This window comes from Pelodiscus sinensis, chromosome 30 (assembly GCF_052426305.1).
Source record: "Pelodiscus sinensis isolate ZL-2025 chromosome 30, ASM5242630v1, whole genome shotgun sequence".
NCBI classification, from domain to species: Eukaryota; Metazoa; Chordata; order Testudines; family Trionychidae; genus Pelodiscus; species Pelodiscus sinensis.
In genome coordinates, this window is record NC_143081.1 from 7,608,111 (window position 1) to 7,627,968 (window position 19,858).

The 19,858-nt window shown below is 52.3% G+C and overlaps 2 protein-coding genes across 2 annotated transcripts in view; both read left to right on the forward strand.

The window, feature by feature from the left end:
• The window catches only part of LOC149521102 (alpha-1B-glycoprotein-like), a 92,774-nt gene that overhangs the window by 55,891 nt on the left and 17,025 nt on the right, over positions 1–19,858 (forward strand). Inside the window, exon 8 of the mRNA XM_089774351.1 lies at positions 9,711–10,040. Coding sequence (XP_089630477.1) covers positions 9,711–10,040 — 330 coding nt within the window. The remainder of the gene's footprint in view (positions 1–9,710; positions 10,041–19,858) is intronic.
• On the forward strand, positions 14,419–16,281 carry LOC149521103 (uncharacterized). Its single transcript, XM_089774442.1, has 2 exons — positions 14,419–15,124; positions 15,375–16,281. The coding sequence occupies exons 1-2, from the start codon at positions 14,654–14,656 to the stop codon at positions 15,525–15,527; spliced, it is 624 nt and encodes a 207-aa protein (XP_089630568.1). The 5' UTR covers positions 14,419–14,653; the 3' UTR covers positions 15,528–16,281.

Genomic DNA, 19,858 nt, shown 5'->3' on the forward strand with positions numbered 1-19,858 from the left:
CCACGGGTCAGGAGAGATGATCAAATACATCCATCTTATCACTAGAACACAAGGTAGTGAACAATATTACTCTCAATATTGACATTAATTAATTAATTAATATTAATTTCAACACAATTGATGACTTTTCCTCATTAAAAGCACACAAAGTACAATTATAAACAAATACCTAATAGTACCTGACATGGTGATTATTTTATAATTATATGTTTATATGTATTAATGGATTGTTTATGGCGATCTCATAACCATAAGAAATAAATATTGTGTTGCTGTTGCTGTTGTTATTATTATTATTATTCCCCCTTTTCTATGAAATAAAACCCATGAATATATACGTGTTAGGGGGCACAATTTTATATTCTTGCCTCAGGTGCACAATTAGCTAGTTACAGCGCTGGGGAGAAATGTTCCCGTCCCAGTCCTTAGGCCTGCTCGCTCCCAGTGTCTCTGTGAGACTCCTCAGCGGATTGGCTGCCACTCAGAGCACTTGGCTGTTCTGTGTTTGGGATCCACCACATTGTGCAAACTGATCATTTTCCCTTATTTGTGATAGAATTTCCCAAAGGGAACACAGAGTTTGGGCCACAACTTCCACAGAACTCTCTGCACCCTGTTCCCCAGGCAGTTTTCATGGCAAGTGGGGCCCCGTTGGGTTGGATCTATTCTAGCTGCATTCACTGATACGTAGCACATGGAAAACCCCTTCTAGTGAATCCAACTCTTGGCTTGTGCTGTCACAGTGTCTGCCCCCTGCATGTCTGGGGAGCAAGTTCTGCAGTGAAATCTCCTGCACGGAGCCATTTCTGTTTTCACACACTGTCATTAACACCACACGTGGGTCTGCTCTGACCAGAGCTCTGTCTGGTCACCGCAAGTCACAGCTCTGCTGAGTTTCCTGCATTCTGTGCTACTTTGCTCCATGATGTCATCTGATGTTTGCACGCTTGCAGAAACCTGTGTCTCTCAAAGGGCCCGTTTCTTTCTGACTTGCCATTTTCTTCATATTTAGTCAGTATCTGCTTCCTGCTTTCACTTTCCTCACACTTAAAATTGTTACAAATATCCAAAGCTTTCTGCCCCCCAACATTTAGTCTCCCTTATTCCTGTGACTGCTACATTCAATTCAAATTTCTGTGGGATTTTTTTTCAGTTCTCTACAGCATTGTCTGACAGTGGCAGACTTGATGGAGGCTACATTTTTTGGCTTTTTGGCGTTTGTTAATGCAGCCAAGCTATTTGTCCTCACCGAGTACATGCACAGGTGTGATGGATGGAAGCCGTATTACCCTACTCTAGACATCCTAGACATTCAGTAAATTAAATTGTCTGTGAAGGGTTACTCCAAGAGACAAAGGTATCCAGAAATCTTAGCAGAGAGCCAGAGACACAATGGCAAGAGAATGAAAGATTTAAATTGAACACTGTGTTCCTCCTGCTTGAGTTTTTGTGTGAGCTCAGAGTAGGAACTGGGCAAGAGATGGAGTGAGTCAGGATTTTTCAGCGAGGAACATGCCTAAGGAAAGACTAAACCTTGGTACTATAGATGTGAGTGGAACAGGGAATGTTCAGTTTGACACAACCATGTTATTTTTTTATTTTGTGGTGTGGCTTGTGGTTCAACTCCTCTGTGCTTAGCCCATGTGACCCCTGACACTAACTGAATCCCAGGGAAGCAATATCTGTGCTTTTAACCTGCCTCTTCTTTGTTGCTCTGTAACATGTAGAAACCAAGTCTGTCTTTTTTTTTTTGTTAATAAAATCACATTTTAAAGAACACGATCTGCTTCTTGTATCCTAGATGGCAGGGGGGTCTGTGTGAGTGTACCTGAAATGCAAGGTCAGCTATTAAGAAATTACACTTTGATGTCATGCTCTGTCCTGAGGAAGGTTTGAAGAGCTTGGGGTTACCCCACAGTAAGAAGTTCTCAAGTGAGTCATCTCAAGGGGTTTTGCATTTCGATGGTGGCAACTTCCCCCACACGTGGACAGGGAATTTTGACCTTCCAGTTTTTTTTTAAACAGAAGCTTTCGTGGCAGGGCCCCAACTTCTGCACTGGAAGTTAAAGAGCGAGGAGCAGCCTTGACAACAAGCCTTTGTTCTTCTCGGTTTGCAGCTTCCCTTTTGGTTGCAAACACAGGAGGTATTGAAAAACCACAGTGCTTGAAAAACCACAATTAGTCTGGTAGCACTTTAAAGACTAACAAAACATGTAGATGGTATTATGAGCTTTGGGATGCCATCTCCATGTTTTGTTAATCGTTAAAGTGCTACCAGACCACTTGTTGTTTTTGCAGTTTATCCTCTACACACTCACTCGGCTACCCCTCTGAAGCTATTATTCACAGGACTGTTGGTTTTATTCTCATTCACTGCTTATGACACCACGTCATCATCTTCGGAGCCATTAAATAACAAACCGGCCAATAAATACATTTCCTAGGGAGGTTGTGGAATCTCCATCACTGGGGATATTTAAGAGCAGGTTAGACAGACACCTGTCAGGCGTGATCTAAATGGTGCTTGGTGCTGGTGTGAGGGCAGGGAATGGGACTTGATGACCTCTCGAGGTCCCTTCCAGTTCTCTACTTCAATGAGATTATGAAATGGAACAGAGGATTTAACACAAGACACTAGAGAGCATCTATGGTGATCTGCTGGGCACAGCTACCCTGGGTTCTCCACCCTCCTCCCCCGCACTCAAAGGGCACTAATCTAACCTCTGGTCAGCACAACTCTCCATCCCTCCCTGGGCTCCATAATCTGCAGCCCCATTGACACTCGCCTGGGCTCTGCAGGTCGTCAGCTGGTCCTGAACAGACCAATGAGTCCGAAGACTTTCTCCCAAACTCAGCAGCACTTCTCCTCCATCTGCTGGAGGATCCCGTCCACCATTCCTAGGGGCGGACCCAGGGTACTCTGGTGAGAAGCTAAGGTCTTAGATGCCTCTGAGCTTCCTTAGATGCTTTTCTACCTTGGATTTCCTCTGGATACTTACCCATGTCTCTGCCCAGGGTCCTGCACAGGGCCTCTCTCCTCAGCCCTTTCCCAGCCAGGCTCCATCTCCAGCTGGGCATGGTCCAACCTCCAGCTCCAGTTCCTGCAAGCGGGGTCATCCCCATCCCATGGGGTCATTGTTTGGGGACTGGAAACCCTCCCCAGCCCCGTCACTCGCTGTCTGTGTTAAAATTCCCTGTAGCCCGGCAGAACTTCCCAATGTTATTTTTAAACACATGGCAGGGCCCCAGCTGGATCTGGGCCTGGCTGGAGAGCTGTCACCAACCCCCCTCTGGGGTCAGTGTGTTGCGTCTCCTGCAGTCGATGGGGCCTGGCGTAAGCTAGAGTAACTCAGCTGAGTTTCCTTTACCCCAGCAGCATCCCTGCCCTGGCCCCAGATCTGTCAGTCACTAGGGGCTGCTGGTTTAGCTCCTCCCCCAGTGTCAGCAGTGGAAAATTGGCAGCCGTCCCCCACACGCCCTGCGCAGCGAGCACCGAATTCGGTCACGCCGCCGAGCAAAGCGGTGACCACACCTGAGGCTGTGACTTCCTCTGCCTGCGTCAGAGGCGAGGGTCCCATCCCCCCGTGCCCAGATGGGGCCAGTAGCTGAACTGAGAACCCAGAGTGACCGGCTCAGCATGGCGCTGCCTCTGCTCCTGCCTCTGCTGGGTGAGTGCCCCTTCCCCCCGCCCCAGCCCCTCTGTGTGTCTGTCTGGATGCCTCCTTCTCCTGCTCCCCCAACCTCTCCCCAGAGCTCTCACCCCCTCTCTTCCTTTCTCCTCCAGCCTCGCTCCAGACTCTCCCCAGGCCGGTGACCCCCGCAGGTAACGACGTCTCCTGGCCTTGCTGAGATGCTTGGGGTGGGTGGGAGGACTCAGTCAGTGGGGCTGGGGATCCCCTGCCTCTCACATGGGGGCGTTTGAAATTGCAGGGAAGAGGGATTCCCAGGGGCCCCCGTGTCACCCCCTGGGTGGGTCCAGCTGCCCGTTCACAGGCATCTCCCATATAAACTGCACGTCTATGGGGGCAAAGAGCAACCCCAGCTGATGGCTACTTGGGGCATCTCTTTGGTGGGTCCCTGCCCAGGTCATAGGGTAAAAGCTGCCCACAGCCCCATGGGACCTGCCCAGCTACTCACCGGCAGCCCCAGCAGACCACGGAGACCGAGCTCCGAACTCCCCATGACACTGAGTCCCCAGTGTGGAGCTCTGTGAGGAGGGGGAGCAGGGTGTCTCTGAGTGCCCCTGGGAGTCTGGTGGTGCTAGGTCTGTGTCCCAGTTCTGGGCTCCCACAGAGAGCTCAGGGCCAGGCTCACAGGCCCAGCACCAGTAACCAGAACACTTAAAGCAGGTTCAGCAGAGACCCCAGGAGAGAGGCAAAATATCCCCCCTCCCTTCCCCACGTCCAACCCACCCTCCTCACTTCTCTGCAGCGCCTTCTAGCTACTGCTGGGGGTCCTGGGGTTGAAGCATTGGCAGAAACCACCCTGCCCCTTTGGCCTCTTCCTTCCCCCAGAGCGTGGGATCTTGTCTCTGCTGGGACAGGCTGATGGTGTCCTGATTGCACCTTGGTAGAATCCCCTTCCCAGCTCCTCTGTTCCCGGGAGGGGAGAGGAGCAAATTGGGGGACAGAGCAGGGAAGGGCATTGGGGGTCATAGGCTGTAGGATTGAGGGGTGAAGAATCAGAGACTGGGGGGGAATTTGCTGAGCTGTGCAGAAGGCAGATCCACCTTCTATGAAAGGTTCCAGGAGCTGGAACCAGGAGAGGGTCAGTGTCACAAAGGGAACATTCAGGGATTGAATCTTTGCCCAGAAGTTCTGACCCTCTCGTGGGGACCAGACACGAGACAATGGAGGGTTCTGCAGGTGACGAGACGGGGATTCTACATGACCTGGCTCCAGGGAGCGGGAGCAGCACAAATTCCAGTTGGGAATGAACTTCAGGTTTTTATCATTGGAGAGAAAGAGACAGAGAGAGAGGGAATCAGACCGTGGTTCATTTGAAGCATCCACACTTGAATGTGTTTTTGTTCAGAAAAATGGAAAGAACAGTGGGGTTTTTCTGCCGGAGGTTTTCCGCATTCTACAAGGAAGAACGCATTTTGCGATAGACCTCTTTCACAAAAAGCTGCATGTGGACGGGGAGGACGGAGGGTTTTTTGTGCAAGAAGAGGAAAGAGGAAAAAGCACAGGTGGCCTGTTGGCCCTTCTGCCCATAGCAATCAGAGCTGACTTTCGAGAGAGCATCCATGTAGTCCAGATGCTCTTTTTTGAAAAAGCTGATCGCTTTTTCCATTAGTTTTTGCAGTGTGGACGTTCTCTTGCGTAAGAAGATCTCTTCCAAATAAAGCTTCCTGTGCAAGAAGCCTGCAGTCTAGATGTAGCCTTGTTGTGGGGCATTTTCCAGCATGGGGGTAGGTGTCAGTCAGAGATGTGGTTGGTTTGTGTTTATATTTCTCCAGGGCTGATCTCTTCTCACTTCTCATTTTCTCCTCAGTGCATCCTGATCTCCCCCTCTCCACTGACCCTCCTGCCTCTGTTCCAGATCCCCGACTGGATCCTACCCTCTCCGTGAGAGACAGCAACATGGTGTATCCCCCCGGAGAGCCGGTTACGCTCGTGTGCTCCCCTCCTCACGGTGAGCAATCTGGGGGATACAGATTCTTCTTCCAAAAATGGCAGCACAGCTCCAGCACTCAGCTCAGGGAAAGTCTAAAGTCCGAGTTCGAGTTCCCAGCGGAGAGGGGACGGGCTGGGTTCTACACCTGTGCATACTGGAGATGGGGATCCAAAGGAACAAAGGCATTTAGGAGCAGCAGCCCCGTCTCCATCACAGTGACAGGTGAGCCCGTTTCCTGCTCTTTGGGGGGTGGGTCACTGGGAATCTCAGGCCCATCCCAACACGTCAGCTTTGCCCCCTGGCTGTGCTCAGGGACCCTCCTTGTATCTCAAACACTCCCTAGTGGGCTTGGCTGCCAGCTCATCCTCAGAGACTGGGCACTGCTGTGTGGCAGCTCACAGCACTGGGGCTCCAGGTGGGCACTGCTGCAGGGAAGCTCACAGCACTGGGGCTCCAGGTGGGCACTACTGCAGGGAAGCTCACAGCACTGGGGCTCCAGATGGGCACTGCTGCAGGGAAGCTCACAGCACTGCACTCTGAGCTGGGCACTTTCAGGGAGACCCTCAATGAACATTGAGCCCTGCAGCTGCTCAACTGGTCTGTTGTGATTAGTGTCAGGAGAGGGATTGGTCACTGTCCTGTTACCATCCCACTGCTGGCACCAATATCCCAGTGGGTGAATGGGTGAGATCCCAGCAAGAGTCAAGGGGCTGGAGCTTCCCTGGAGTCACTGGGCCAGTCCCAGCTGAAGTGTGGGAAGCTCCCCTGGAGCACCGAGAGCTCTGCAGCATAGTTCTGCCTCCTGCTCTTCTTGCCGGTATCCTGGTCTGTGCCTGCTGAGTGCAGCTCCCTGACACCCCCAGCCTCGGCCACACAAACCTCCCACCTCACCCTCCAGCCCCTGCAGGCTGAGGTGCTCTTGGTGAGAGTTCCCCTCTCAGGTACCCAGCAGGGGAGGCTGATCCTATCGGGTTCCCATCAGGCTGATCTCAGCTGCTCAGGGTTTTCTTGGCCCGGCCGGGACGTGGTTCTTTGGCATGGAGCTGAGGTTGGCGGGGGTCAGTGTCCAGGATTCCTCCTTCCTCTGCCTTGCCTGGCCCTTCCATCCCCATAGAGATCTCCCTGCTGGGAACCCAGTAGGACCAGCTTTCCCTCTTCTCTTTTCCAGCCCCCCAGCTCACTGTGTCCCCACCACAGCCTGTCTACATTGCTGGGGAAGCCGTGACCCTGACGTGCTCAGCTGCCGGGGCACCTGCTGTTTCTGGGATCCGGTTCTTCAGGGATGGCCGGGAAATCCACTCCAAGGAACTCCCCTCCCCTTGGGACAGTTATAACCTCTCCCTCCCGCTGTCGGGTCTGTCTGGATCACAGGCTGGCGTGTACAGCTGTGAATTCTGGAAGACGCTGTCTGGGCGAGAGCTCCTATCAGAGACAAGCAGCCCCATCAACATCACAGTGACAGGTGAGTCCCCCTTTCTCCTGCTGTTTGCTGGCCCCAGGACAGGGTATCTTCCCATGATGCCCAGGGTGAGATGCTGAGCTCAGCACAGGGCCACACAGGTCAGTGTGAGCCCCCTGGAATAGCACTTCCTGGTAGGTTTGTTCATGCTAGTTTGGGGTTCAGGGGCTCCCAGTCCAGAGAAATCTTGGAAACCTGGGCCAGCTGTGGCCACTGGTGCAGGGTGCTCGCCGCACTGCCATCGCAGGGGTCAGGGTGCCAGTTCTAAGCCCCCATCCCAGCAGTTTCCTTCATTATTACTGCCAGGAAATGGATGTCTTTGTGGCCTCTTACCCACTCCTGCATCATCACCAATAGATCAGGGAGCCCCACTGCCCAAGTGCTCTGGAGGGGAACACTCTGGACTGAGGTGCTCGACACCTGGGGATGAAGGATCCCTCGGACACGACTTCTTCTATCAAAGCAGGGACTTGATCTCTTAACAGACACCTTCATCCCACTGATGTGATTGGTTCATACTCACAGCTGAGGCACAGACCAGACATCCATGGCCCCTGCTGTGCACTGGGTAATTCATAAATGTGCCAGGTATCCGGTGTTTGCCCAGACAGTCTGGCAATCGTGTCTTCTGTCCAGTTAAAAAAAACAGAAAATATCGGACATTTAAAATCTCTGTTTCTCTTGGATGGAAGGCTGGCTGGGACATTTTTCTCTTGCCATGTCTGGTAGGGGCAGGGGGACCGCGAGAATTTAAAGGTGCAGCAACCTTTTTTTTTTTTTAATCAGTTTGGTTTCACTTCTTTTGTTTTTTGTTTTTTGTTCAGTCAATTTTTTCCCCCGACATGTTCGGGGTTTTTTGTGAAGGTATCTGAGAACCCTAGTAGTCCAGTTGACCCAGCTGATTTCAGAGAGAGGCCCTGGATTCTCCTGAGTAATATATGGAACAGGGTTGGCAAAGGCTAAGAATGATTTTAATGGACTGTATGGAAAAAAATTACACACAAGCAAACTTTATGTAGGGGCACATTCTTACGTAATGCGAAGGTGCTTCAAAAGGAAAAATGTGAACAATATTCAGTGTTTTTACTTTGTGAGCAGGAGAAGGCAAAATGACCACTAGAAAGCAATCAATTCAGCTATATGAGACCGAGGCTAAACAAATCCCTTTTGCCATGGTAGCCAAATTGCAGTTACTTAAAGTTAATTAAGACACCAGTGATTAGCTATGAAACTCATAGAAATCAATTGAGGGAATTAGTTAACTAAGGCAGCTGAAGACAATCTAGAACCTGCTAGAGCAGAGTGATACAGTAAGGTTTGAATGGGGACCATGTGTCCTTCAAGGAACAGCTGGAACCAGTTAAAAGCCTCCCCTTTAGTCTGTTTAGTGGTGCACCTGGACTGGTGGGAGGAAAATGCAGAGCTGGAAAACTGGAACCGTAGAGACACTGTCAGGACACAAGAACAAATGGTTATAAACTGGCTAGTAGGAAGTTTAGACTTGAGATTAGACAAAGGTTTCTAACCATTAGAGAAGTGAGGTTCTGGAATGGCCTTTCAAGGGAAGTAGTGGGGGAAAAAGATTTATCTGGCTTCAAGATTAAATTAGATGGGCTTATGAAGGGGATGGTTTGATGAGATAACATGATTTTGATAACTAATTGACCATTCATTATCAGTGGGAAATAGGTCAATGCAGGGATGATAGGAGTTACTATAGAGAACTTTCTGGGTGTCTGGCTGGTGAGTCTTGCCCACATGCTCAGGGTTTAGCTGATCGCCATATTTGGGGTTGGGAAGGAATTTTCCTCCAGGGTAGATTGGCAGAGGCCCTGGTGGTTTTTCACCTTCTTCTGTAGCATGGGGTACAGATCACAGCTGGAGGATTCTCTGCATCTTGGAGTCTTCAAAGTATCTGAAGGCTTCAAAATCTGAGATCTAGGTGAGAGGATTATTCTAGGAGGGGTGGGTGAGATTCTGTGGCCTGCACCATGCAGGGGGTCAGACTAGATGATCACAATGGTCCCTTCTGACCTTAAAGTCTATGAGTCCATGAAGTCCAGGAGGGAACCCCCTGCAGCTCCAGAAAGGGGCTGGGAGATCCCTGCCTGGGAATGGTCCCTTCAGGCCCCAAAAGTCTGAGGGAGGAAAACCCCTTTTGGAAGGAGAGAGACTCAGATGAGGGATCCAGTCTGTGGCTTCGAGGTCTGAGGACGCCACGGGAGGCTGGGGGATTTCTCCACTCTCTTTCCCTCTGGCTAAGAAGCAGAGGGGCTGGATCAGACTGTGGCTTGCTCCTGAAGTAGCGGGGTCAGACTGAGCTGTGGTGAGCCAGTGCGGGGAGCTAATCAGACGGGGAGTTGAAGCTCAGCGTACCACTGCCTTGACGCCCAGGGCCCACAGTGTGAAATTAGCAGCATTGCCAAAATTCCTACATCACAGGAGCCCACATTGTGTGTGAAGGGAGCAATTCCCATCCCTAGCCCGGCCCTCGCTCATTTCTAGGGGGAGCCCCCCAGGGTCTTGGAAAGAGAGTCCAAGTCGGCTCTGAGTACATTGATTTCTGGGCACAATAGCTCCTTTGTCTCCTTCCATGTCCCTGCTGACCCCTCCCCTTTGCTGCTCCCCACAGATCCCCCTCCCCAGCCAGTGCTGAGTGTGGATCCCCCGTCTGGAGCGGTGAGTGAAGGGCTCCCCCTGCTCCTCACCTGCACGGCCCCAGGGGACACCGGCGAGAGGAGGTTTCATTTCTACAAGGAGGGAGTTGAGTTTGTTCCCAGGGATGCAGGGTCTGAGATCAGCACCATGGAGCCCGGCTCCCGCTCTGGGAAGGGCTCTGTGCTCAGCATCCCACAAGCCAGTTCCAATGACAGCGGGGAATTCACCTGCGGGTACGAGGACAACGTGAGTGGGAGGTGGGTCTCATCCTTCCGGAGCCAGGCTGTGAACATCACCAGGACAGGTGAGATGCCCCTAAATCCTTCATTCAGTCCCCTGTGCTGTTCCCCTGGGAGGAGACCCATCCCCAGGAGTTCTTCTGGGAAAGGGAGGGTTGAACAGGTGGCAGATGCCACATGGAAATAACATCGAAGCGGAGACTCAACTCTCTGAATTCCCTGCGCCACACACACAGGTTCTGAGGGGCTGTTGTTACTGGATTTATTCTTCCCGTGCCCATTGCAGAGATGGGGAATGGAAGCAAGGGAGGGAATGTGCCCCACGGGACCTGCAGCACAGCAAGGAATTGAATCCCCATAGCCTGTGCCCCAGGCAGGCCCATAACCCCTGGACCTTCCTTCCCCTTTTTGGCATGAGGAGCAGCAGGCTACAGATGGATCGTGCCAAGGGCAACTGTGAAGGGTTGTCACAGGAAATGCTTCAAGGGCAGATTCCTGTGTGGGTCCAGATTGTTGCATGTTGGTGCAGCTGTTCTCATTTGCCCTTCCTTCCCGTTTCTTCATGTTTTGCATGAACAGCTTCACCCAAAGCCTGGAACGTTCTGCTGATAACAGGAGGGGTCTTGCTCCCAGCTGGAGTCCTGGCTGCTCTGATCTGCTACTGCCGTAGGAAGAAAAGAGGTGGGTGAAAGGGAGCTGGGTGCTGTGACCTCCCAGCTGCTCCCTCGATGGTGTCTAGCCAATAACTATTTTGTCATGATCAGTGCAAGTAGTTTGAAACCACCAACATCCACAAACTACGGTACCACGAGGTGGGTATGGAGACCAACTCAAACATGCCTGGCTCAGGGTATATTTCGTTCTAAGTGACGCGCCAAAGCAGACAAAGAAGATCGAGTTCTAAAGCTCTTAGTAGCTTTTCAAACATGAATTGGACCCTGTTTGCTTTCCATAACACATGATGCCCAATAACGACCTCTGCAGCTGTTTGATTAAAGACAAATAACCGTAACCCCTCACTGGTCAGTCAGGAAAGGGGAATTTCTGGCACTTTCTTTCACCTCCCAAATCCATCCCTCAGATGCTGCTTGAAAGACAGAAAATCATTTCTCAGGTCCTGATTCTATGTTGAATTGGGAAGGGCCAGGCATTGCCACAGCATCTGAGCATCCCCACAAGTAATTGGCTCCATGCCACAGGCGGAGACTGAGGTGTGAGAGCCACAATATTAACAGGACTGAGGTGGCCAATTCCCCTGGGGTCCAAACTCACACGGGAAGTGGGGGACACAGAGAGAATCTGAGCTTTCCCATGTCCCAAGCAAGAACTCCAGTCTCTGGGCCCAAATCCTTCTCGGGGTGTTTGGGTGAGTTGTTAGGGTTGTGGCCACGGGGTGGGGTCATGGCTATGCAAGAGCACTGAGGTGAGAGATGAGCACTATGGTCATTGGCTGTGGTTGGGGTTAAGATTAAGGGAAGAGTAAAATAATGTAAAACTTTCAGAAATCCACATGGTTCTGGACTGCAGAAATACACATCTATACACACATACAGAGACAGTTTTATGCATTTTCACCTGGTGCCCTGGTGGAAGCTTCAGACTCACACACGTACTGAAATCAACAGACACAAAGCTGAGTTTGGCTTCTGCTCTCTCAGGGTCACACACTGGTGGAGTCATTCCCTCTTGCTGCTCCCCACTTCAGCTCAGTTCTCCTCTGATTCTGTTTTAGCTCCAAAGCCTCTGACAAGCACCGAGGGATCTGCGCCCAAAGAACACACCAGAAACACAAAACCCACTCATCAGAAGAAGCGACCCAAAGCCCCGGGTGCTGGAGTGGAGCAGGTGGAACAGGTAACGGGAATGGATTTATAGTGTCAAGCCCCCAGCACAGTCTGACTGCCTTTAAACTGCACGGCTGGAGTTTTGTGCCCAGTCCCAAGATGCAGCTTCCTGTCTTGGGTGGAACAGGCAGCGAACAGCCCCAAAGAGAAGTGACACAGGGTTTGTTCAGGCAGGAGAAAGGGCTGAGACGTGGTCGTCCCTTCCCCATCACTCCAAACCTTCACGTATTCCCAGAACGGTAGGGCAGGACCGAGACAGCAAGTCTTCTAGTGTTACCCTCTGTGCTGCGGTAGGATTAGTTAAAACTGAAGTGGACACTGAGAACAGTTGGTCACCGTCCTATTTGCAACATTGTCTCAGAAGGGTTATTGTGTCCCCAGCTTTCTCGTCTCCTCACTCAAGTGGCCCCATCTGTGCATCTGTTGCATGGGTCTTACTGCATAAACATCTGGTCAGTTTGTTGCTTTCCTATGGGCTCTGTGCAGTTTGTCCTCATCTTTTTTCAAATGCGAAGGGAAGGGGGCTCCCCTTGAGTCCTCACCAGTGTCAAATTCTGAGGAAGAATCCTCTCAGCTGCCTCACACACAGCACTCCCGTTCATGGAGCCCAGAGAGACACGAGGCCTTTTCTCACCAGCATCGTTCTCTTGACCCAAAGGCCATTTTTGCTCTTTTTCCGCAGTGCTCCTGCCATCCCAGCAAAACACAATGTTTACAGCCGCCTTTAATTTTTTCCTTCCTACATGTCGTTCTTCGCACCCCCCTGAATTCCAGCGCACTGATTTCAGGGCAATTTTCCAATATTTAAGATCATTTTCCTTCTATCCTCCAATGTCCTTGTAACCCCGATTTCACAGAGATCCTTCCCCATGCATCATTCAAGCACTCAGTGCCCAGGTACCCCTCCCCCTCACTGTTTCTCTGTCCTCCCCCACCAGGGCTCTGAAGTCACCTACGCGCACATCGAGTTCTCGGCCTCAGGTGCTCCCAGAAGTCAGTGGAAGAACAGAGCCCAGCCTGCTGCAGAGGTGCATGTGCTGTACAGCGAGGTGGTGACAAAGCCCACCCGGAAGGCAGCCAGATAAGGAAGGAGACACTGTCTGCATCTCCCTGCATCTCTTCTCCCTCCCATGGGCACCAATATCCTTAACCCTTCACACCCCAACAGCCCTTGTGAGCCATGTGGCAAGAGCAAGCCCAAGTCACTGCTGTCAGAACATGGAGCTGTCATGTCAGGGATCATCTGAAACCTGCTGACCCCAGTGCTGACTGTGCCTGTGTGCTGTGTGACAGGGTGTGCAGACAGAGTTCTGTGTGTGTGCTGGGGATGTGCCGTGGGTGCAGATGATACACAGGATGGCCCCAGACAAGGCAATGTGGATTGACGAGTGTACATGGGTCCAACTGACGTTAGAGAAGTGAAACTGGCCGGGTGTGATTCTGGCACGTCTGATCCCTGCTCTTGCTGTGGCTGCAGGGATTGGCTAAGAACTGACAAGCTCACAGCTGGAGACTGGACCAGGGCACCTGGGCTGGTTTGCTCTGTAGAGGTGTTAGACTTATAAAAAAGTTGTTATTGTTTAAACTTTGTGAGATGCTTGTTTATTTGTGTCTCCATTATCTCACTGAGAATGGCCGCACCCCGTGTTACAAGCTGATATTTAATTGTTCGCTGTGAAACTGTAAACACCCACACACTGTGGAGAGAACATGATGAAGTGTGAAGCATGAGTTTGCCACAGGAGGGGTGATTTCCTGTCCAGTGTAAGAGGGCCCCAGATATCAGTGAAACAACCATGCAGCAGCATCAGAGAACACACTCCGCTGCTTGCTCCCTGCCCCTCTTGACTCATGAACTGGAGACAAACGTGTGAACTTGTCACCGCCTTTTGCTCCTGGAGGGAAGGGATTCCCACACGTAGCCAGGCCTGAAATTGGTGTCACCTCCTTTGACACTGCAATGGATGGGAGCCTGGAATTGGTGGGTTTTTAAGGCTGATGCTAGATACCAATAACCCACCCCTGCCCCTGTTGAGTTTGTTCCACAATAACCACGTCCCTGTGGTTTGCCTGGGGCCCCTTTGGAGACTTTTCCTTTCTTCTCATCTCGCTCAGACAGAATGTGAACCTGAGCTCCTGGGGCCAGTGTCAGGGGGAGAAATGCTCCAGTCCCTGCCCTTGGCCAGGTCCAGTCCCGCTCCTCAGGCCTGATAGACCCCAGTGCGTCTGTGAGACTCCTCAGCAGATTGTCACTGAGAGCACTTGAATGACTCGTGTCTGGGATCTGCAGCACTGATCAAAATGTTTATTTTCCCCTTATCTGTGATAGACTTTCCCAAAGGGACACAGAGTTTGGGCCCAGGCAGTGACCCACAACTTCCTCATAACTATCTGCACCTTGTTTCACTAGGGCTGTGTCTAGACTGCAGGCTTCTTTCGAAAGAGCCTCTTTCGAAAGCATCTTTCGAAAGAGGCTCTTTCGAAAGAGCGCGTCTAGACTACAATGCGCGGATCGAAAGATCGAGCCGCTATTTCGAAAAAGAGCGTCCAGACTGCCGGACGCTCTTTCGAAATTGAAAGCCACCCGGAACTGCTTCTGCCAGGGCATGGGGGCAGCATTTCCTTCCGGGTGCTGCCTGCCTGCCCTTTGCAGAGACGCGTGGTGAGAGGGACACTCCTGAACACCCGTTGCTCTGCTCCTGCAGCTGCCTTTGCTGTCCCTCGAGGAAGTAAGCAAGGCATTGCAGTGCTGCTTTGGAGTGCTCAGCTTCCTGGGACACCCCAGCAGCTTTTGTCTTTTGAGGTTTTTCTGCTTGCAGACCCTTATTTTTGGCATGGAGCCAGAGCTGCCCCTGGGCAGGCAATGGCCCCACACCACCATACTGCAGCTGTTGCTGCATCTTCGTGAGACAATCATGAGGCTCCTTCCCAAGCTGGACCCAGACCAGAGGGACGAGGGGTTCCCCCGTCCGGCAGCCACACTGCCCTTGCCTCCGAACTTTTTCGTGGACAGGCGTGTTTGGAGGTTTGACACCAGCTCTGACTGGTGGGACCGGCTCGTGATGGAGATCTGGGATGACCAAGACTGGCTACGCAACTTCCGCATGAGAAAGACCACTTTCCAGGAGCTGTGTACCTGGCTCGCCCCTGCTCTGCAACGGCAAGACACCCACCTGCGGCCCGCCATCCCCCTGGAAAAGAGGGTCGCCATTGCCCTCTGGAAGCTGGCAACCCCCGACAGCTACCGCTCCGTGGGACACCAATTTGGAGTGGGGAGATCTACTGTCGGGGCCGTCTTGATGGAGGTAAGTCATTGTCTGGGGACAGTCACAGTTTGGGGTGGGGGGAAGGGAGACTGTCAGGAAGGGCCAAGTCGAGTGGGAGTGGGAGTGGGAGTGGGAGTGGGAGGGAGCTCCTCCACTCACCCTGAATTGGGGGGGGAGGGTTCTGAGGAGGGGATTCCCGGGCTGTTTGAGAGGGAAGGTGGGCAGTGGGTTCTCCTCCTAAGAGATAAGGCACCCCTTCTAACACTTTGTTGTCTGTCTCGTTCTGCAGGTGGTGAGGGCCATCAATTCGGAGCTGCTCAACAGGCTCATCTGTCTACCGGATCTGGACAGCGTCATGGCCGGCTTTGCTGCCCTCGGCTTCCCCAATTGCGGAGGAGCGCTCGATGGGACACACATTGCCATCCGTGCACCGCCCCATTGAGCAGCCCAATTCATCAATCGAAAGGGCTACTTTTCTATGGTCCTCCAGGCCCTGGTCAACCATCGTGGACAGTTTTCAGACATTTGTGTTGGGTGGTCAGAGCGGGCACACGATGCCCGCATCTTCAGAAACTCGTACCTGTACCGGAGGCTTCAGGCAGGAACACTTTTCCCCCATCGCCAGTTTGCGGTTGGGGATGTGCACATGCCGGTGTGCATAGTGGGTGATGCCGTGGCTGATGAAGCCCTACACCGGCCACCTGGATGCGAGCAAGGAGCAGTTTAATGCTCGCCTTAACCGGGCTCGCAACCAGGTGGAATGTGCGTTTGGACGTTTAAAGGGCAGATTCCGGTGCTTGCTCACACGCCTCGACATGGGGGAGACCAACATCCCCGAGGTGGTGGCCGCGTGTTGCGTCCTCCATAACCTCGTGGAGAGGAAAGGGGAGGCCTTCCTACCAGGGTGGGGGAGAGCTGCTGATGGCCAGGAGAGGCTCTTTGCCCAGCCCCGGACAGCTGCCATCCGCCAGGCTCACCGGTCTGCAGTTGGCATCCGGGAGGCCCTCCGGGAGCAATTCTCCAGTGGAGGCCACTGAGTGCACTGAGGGGCGTCTGCCTGGGGACTGGGCCCTGGCCCCCAATAGAAGCTTCCCTCCACAACCCATCTCCTGACCCAGTTTGGACACATCACTTACACCAGGGTGTGTTTCAAAATAAAATGTTCTCTTTACTTATTTATAATTTTGTACATATTATCCAACAATGTGGCAAAATAACAAAAAAAAATTTCATTTTTGTTGTTGCCAAACTATATACAATAAACAAACAGTTCCTTTAACCCTTTGTGTGTGCTTAATAAGTGGGGTGATGGGGGTGATTGAAACCTGGAGGGGGTAAGGGGACTGGAAACCTGGAGGGGGGAAGGGGATCAGGTTGAACGGGGCTTGGCAGATTTCCCTTTCCTGCCTGGGCCTCGTGTTTGGGGTGCTCCCCGGCTACGGGATCGGGTGATGTACCTGTCGGTTGGCTGGCTGCTGGGGGGCTCTTGGGACGTGGAAGCCTGGGGGAGAGGAGGGCCAGGGGGAGAGAGGGGCTGGGGAGCTGGGGGGGCTGGGGGAGAGGGAGGTCCAAGGGGGGAAAGGGCTGCTGTTGTGGAAGGGGGGTTTGGTGGGGTGGGGTCATGGGGTGCTGGAGGAGCAGGACCAGGCACAGCAGCAGGCAAGCCGCTGACCTCCCTCAGGGTGGCGTACAGCACCGTGCGCTGCAGGACCAGCTCGTTCATGAGCCGATCACGCCACCGCTCCTCTGCCTCCGCCCGCTGTAGCAGGATGGCGTTCTGCTCCTGCACAGCCTCGACGTGCTGCCGGAGGATGTCGGCGTAGACACGCCTGTGTCTGCGGCTCCCATGTCTCCGAGGTGGAGATGGAGATGGAGGTGGGGCTGGGGTGCTGCGGCCCTCTTCCACGGCTGGTCCGGCTGTGGAGGAAAAGAAGAAGACACAATCAGTCCTATAAACTGGACTCTGTAGCACTTACAATACTAACAGGATGGTTTATTAGGGGATGAGCTTTCCAGGGCCAGACCCACTTCCTCAGATCAGAGTAACACGGCTACATTTCTATCACAATCAGTCATGTGTGCAACAGCTGTCCAAAAGGGCATGCCCTCTCCCTTGAGACAGGGGAAGCAGACATTCTGAAGGTCACACTGTGTGTGTGTGTGTGTGTGTGTGTGTGTGTGTGTGTGTGTGTGTGTGTGTGTGTGTGTGTGTGTGTGACCTGGGCATCAGCCTGAGCATGACAGGTTTCTCTTGTGCATCACCCACTGTGCACCCACCCACCTACCTCCCCCCCCCCCCCGGGTGTGACACAACCTCACTGTACTCACCTGCTGCTTCCTCTCCCGCGCCAGATGACGCCTGGGAGGCCTCAGAGGTCTGGGTGACTGGCTCCAGGGTGAGGGTCGCCGTCTCCTCGCTGTCGTCCTCTGGGACCATGTCCCCGTCTCCAGACTGCTGTAGCTCCCGCTCTGGAGCGTCCACCACCGGGTCTGCCAGTCCGGACTGCACGAACCTCCATGGTGTGCGTGCTTCTGCACTGCCACCTAGGATCTGGTCCAGCTCTGGGTAGTAGGGGCAGTAGTGGGGGGCTGCCCCAGAACGGGAGCTCTCCTCCCTGGCTTTGGCGTAGCCCTGCCGCAGCTCCTTTACCTTGGAGCGCACCTGGTCCTGGGTGCGGGGGTAGTGGCCCTTCTGGGCCAGGGCTTCAGCCATGCGGCCATAAATTTCGGCATTTCGCCGCCGGCTTTTGAGGGCCTGTAAGGCCTCCTCCTCTCCCCACAGCTCCAACAGGCTCTTGATCTCTGCGCCGGACCAGGATGGTGCCTGGCGCTTGGAGCCCTTGGCTGGGTCCCCAGAAGGCTCGGAGGAAGGGCCAGGACGCTCTTGGGGCTGTGACATGCTGCAGCAAGGTCGCCGTGTGCTCTGGCTCCTTGTCTGCAACAAGTGGCTGTGAGGGTGCGCCTGTCCCTTTAAGGAATGGCTGCAGCCAGGAACCACAGATGTGCAACCCATGGCCCAGATTGTCCACCAGGGCTTCTTCCTGGAGGCCAATAATTTCGAAAGAAAGGGCTCCCCCCGTCCAGACTCACGTTCTTTCGACGGATCTCCCTCGAAAAAGGCGTTCTTCCTCGTGAAACGAGGTTTACCGCCGTCGAAAGAAAAGCCGCGTTCTTTCGATTTAATTTCGAAAGAACGCGGCTTGAGTCTGGACGCAGGGGAGTGGTAGTTTTCACAGGAAGTGATACCCCCTTGGATGGGATCTATTCTGCCTGCATCCACTGGTACGTAGCACACGGAAAACCCCTTCTGGTGAATTCAACTCTTTGGCTTGTGCTGTCACAGTGTCTGCTGCCTGCATGTCTGGAGAGCATGTTCTGCAGTGAAATCTCCTCGGAGCCATTCCTCTTTTCACCCATTGTGTTTAATACCACACAAGAGTCTGTCTCTGACCAGAGCTCTGTCTGCTCACCAAAAGTCACAGCTTTACTGGGTTTCCTGCATTCTGTGCTCTATTGCTCCATGATGTCATGGGTTTTTTTTCTTTTTTTTTCACGCCTGTAGAAATGTGTCTCTCTCAAAAGGCTCCTTTTTTTACTTCCTATTTTCTTCAAGTTAGTCAGTATTTGACTTCTTTCTTTCCCTTTCCTCACATGTAAAAATGTTATAAAGCTTTTTGCCCCCACGACATGTTGTCTCTTTTGACTGCTACATTCAATTGAAATTTGTGTGGGATTTTTTTTTCTGTTCTCTATAGCATTGTTTGACAGTGGCAGACTTGATGAAGGGTGCATTTCTTAATTTTTCCCTTTTTTAAATGTGGTCAAGCTACTTGTTCTTACAAACTACATTCACAAGTGTGATGGACGGGAGCAGTGCTACCCTTTTCTAGACCTCCTAGGCATTCAGTTAAATTGCCTATAGAGGGTTAAATCAAGAGATGGGAGCATCCAGGAAGGATTGTCAGAAAGCTAGGAGAGACAATGGAAAGAGAGTGAAAGATTCGAATAGAAAATTATGCTCTTCTTGCTTTAGTTTTTTATGTGAGTTCAGAGCAGGAGCTGGGGGAGTGATGGAGTAAACCAGCATCATGCCTAAGAAAAGATTAAAGCTTGGAACAACAGATGTGAGTAGAACAGGGAATGTTCTGTTACATGCAGTCATGGGGTGGGAGGTCAGGGGGGAAAAACTCTTCTGTGCTAAGCCCACAACCCACCCCACAGACACTGTAACTGAATTTCAGGGAAACAATTATCTGGGCCTTTTTTAATTGTGTTACAAGTAACTGCAAACGAATACGTCTTCTTCATTTTGTGAATAAAGTCACCTTTTTAAGACTGTGATTTGATTCCTGTGGCCTACGAGGCAGGAGTTTCTTTGTGTGTGTGTCCCTGACTGAAAGTCAGCTGTTAAGAAACTACACTCTATTTCTAGCTCTCTCACAAGAGAAGGTTAAAGAGCTGGGGGTTACCCCAGAGAAATTCCCATGTGCATTCCTGACTTTGAAAGAGTTTTTCATTTGGGTGGTGGCAGCGTAGCATCCAAGGTCAGGGAATCTGCGACCTTGCAGTGGTTTTTTAAACAGAAGCTTTCTCTGTGCAGCTCACGGATTCTTCTGGGTCTTGGCGCTGGCAGTGGGTGGCTCCTTATACCATGAATGGCTTCATCTTCCTTATTGCCCACTGCTGCTTCTGGAGCCAGGGAACTGTCTAGTTCGGTCTAGTTCATTGTGTGCATCGGATTCTCCCCATAAGGTGACACCCTTGGGCTAGAAA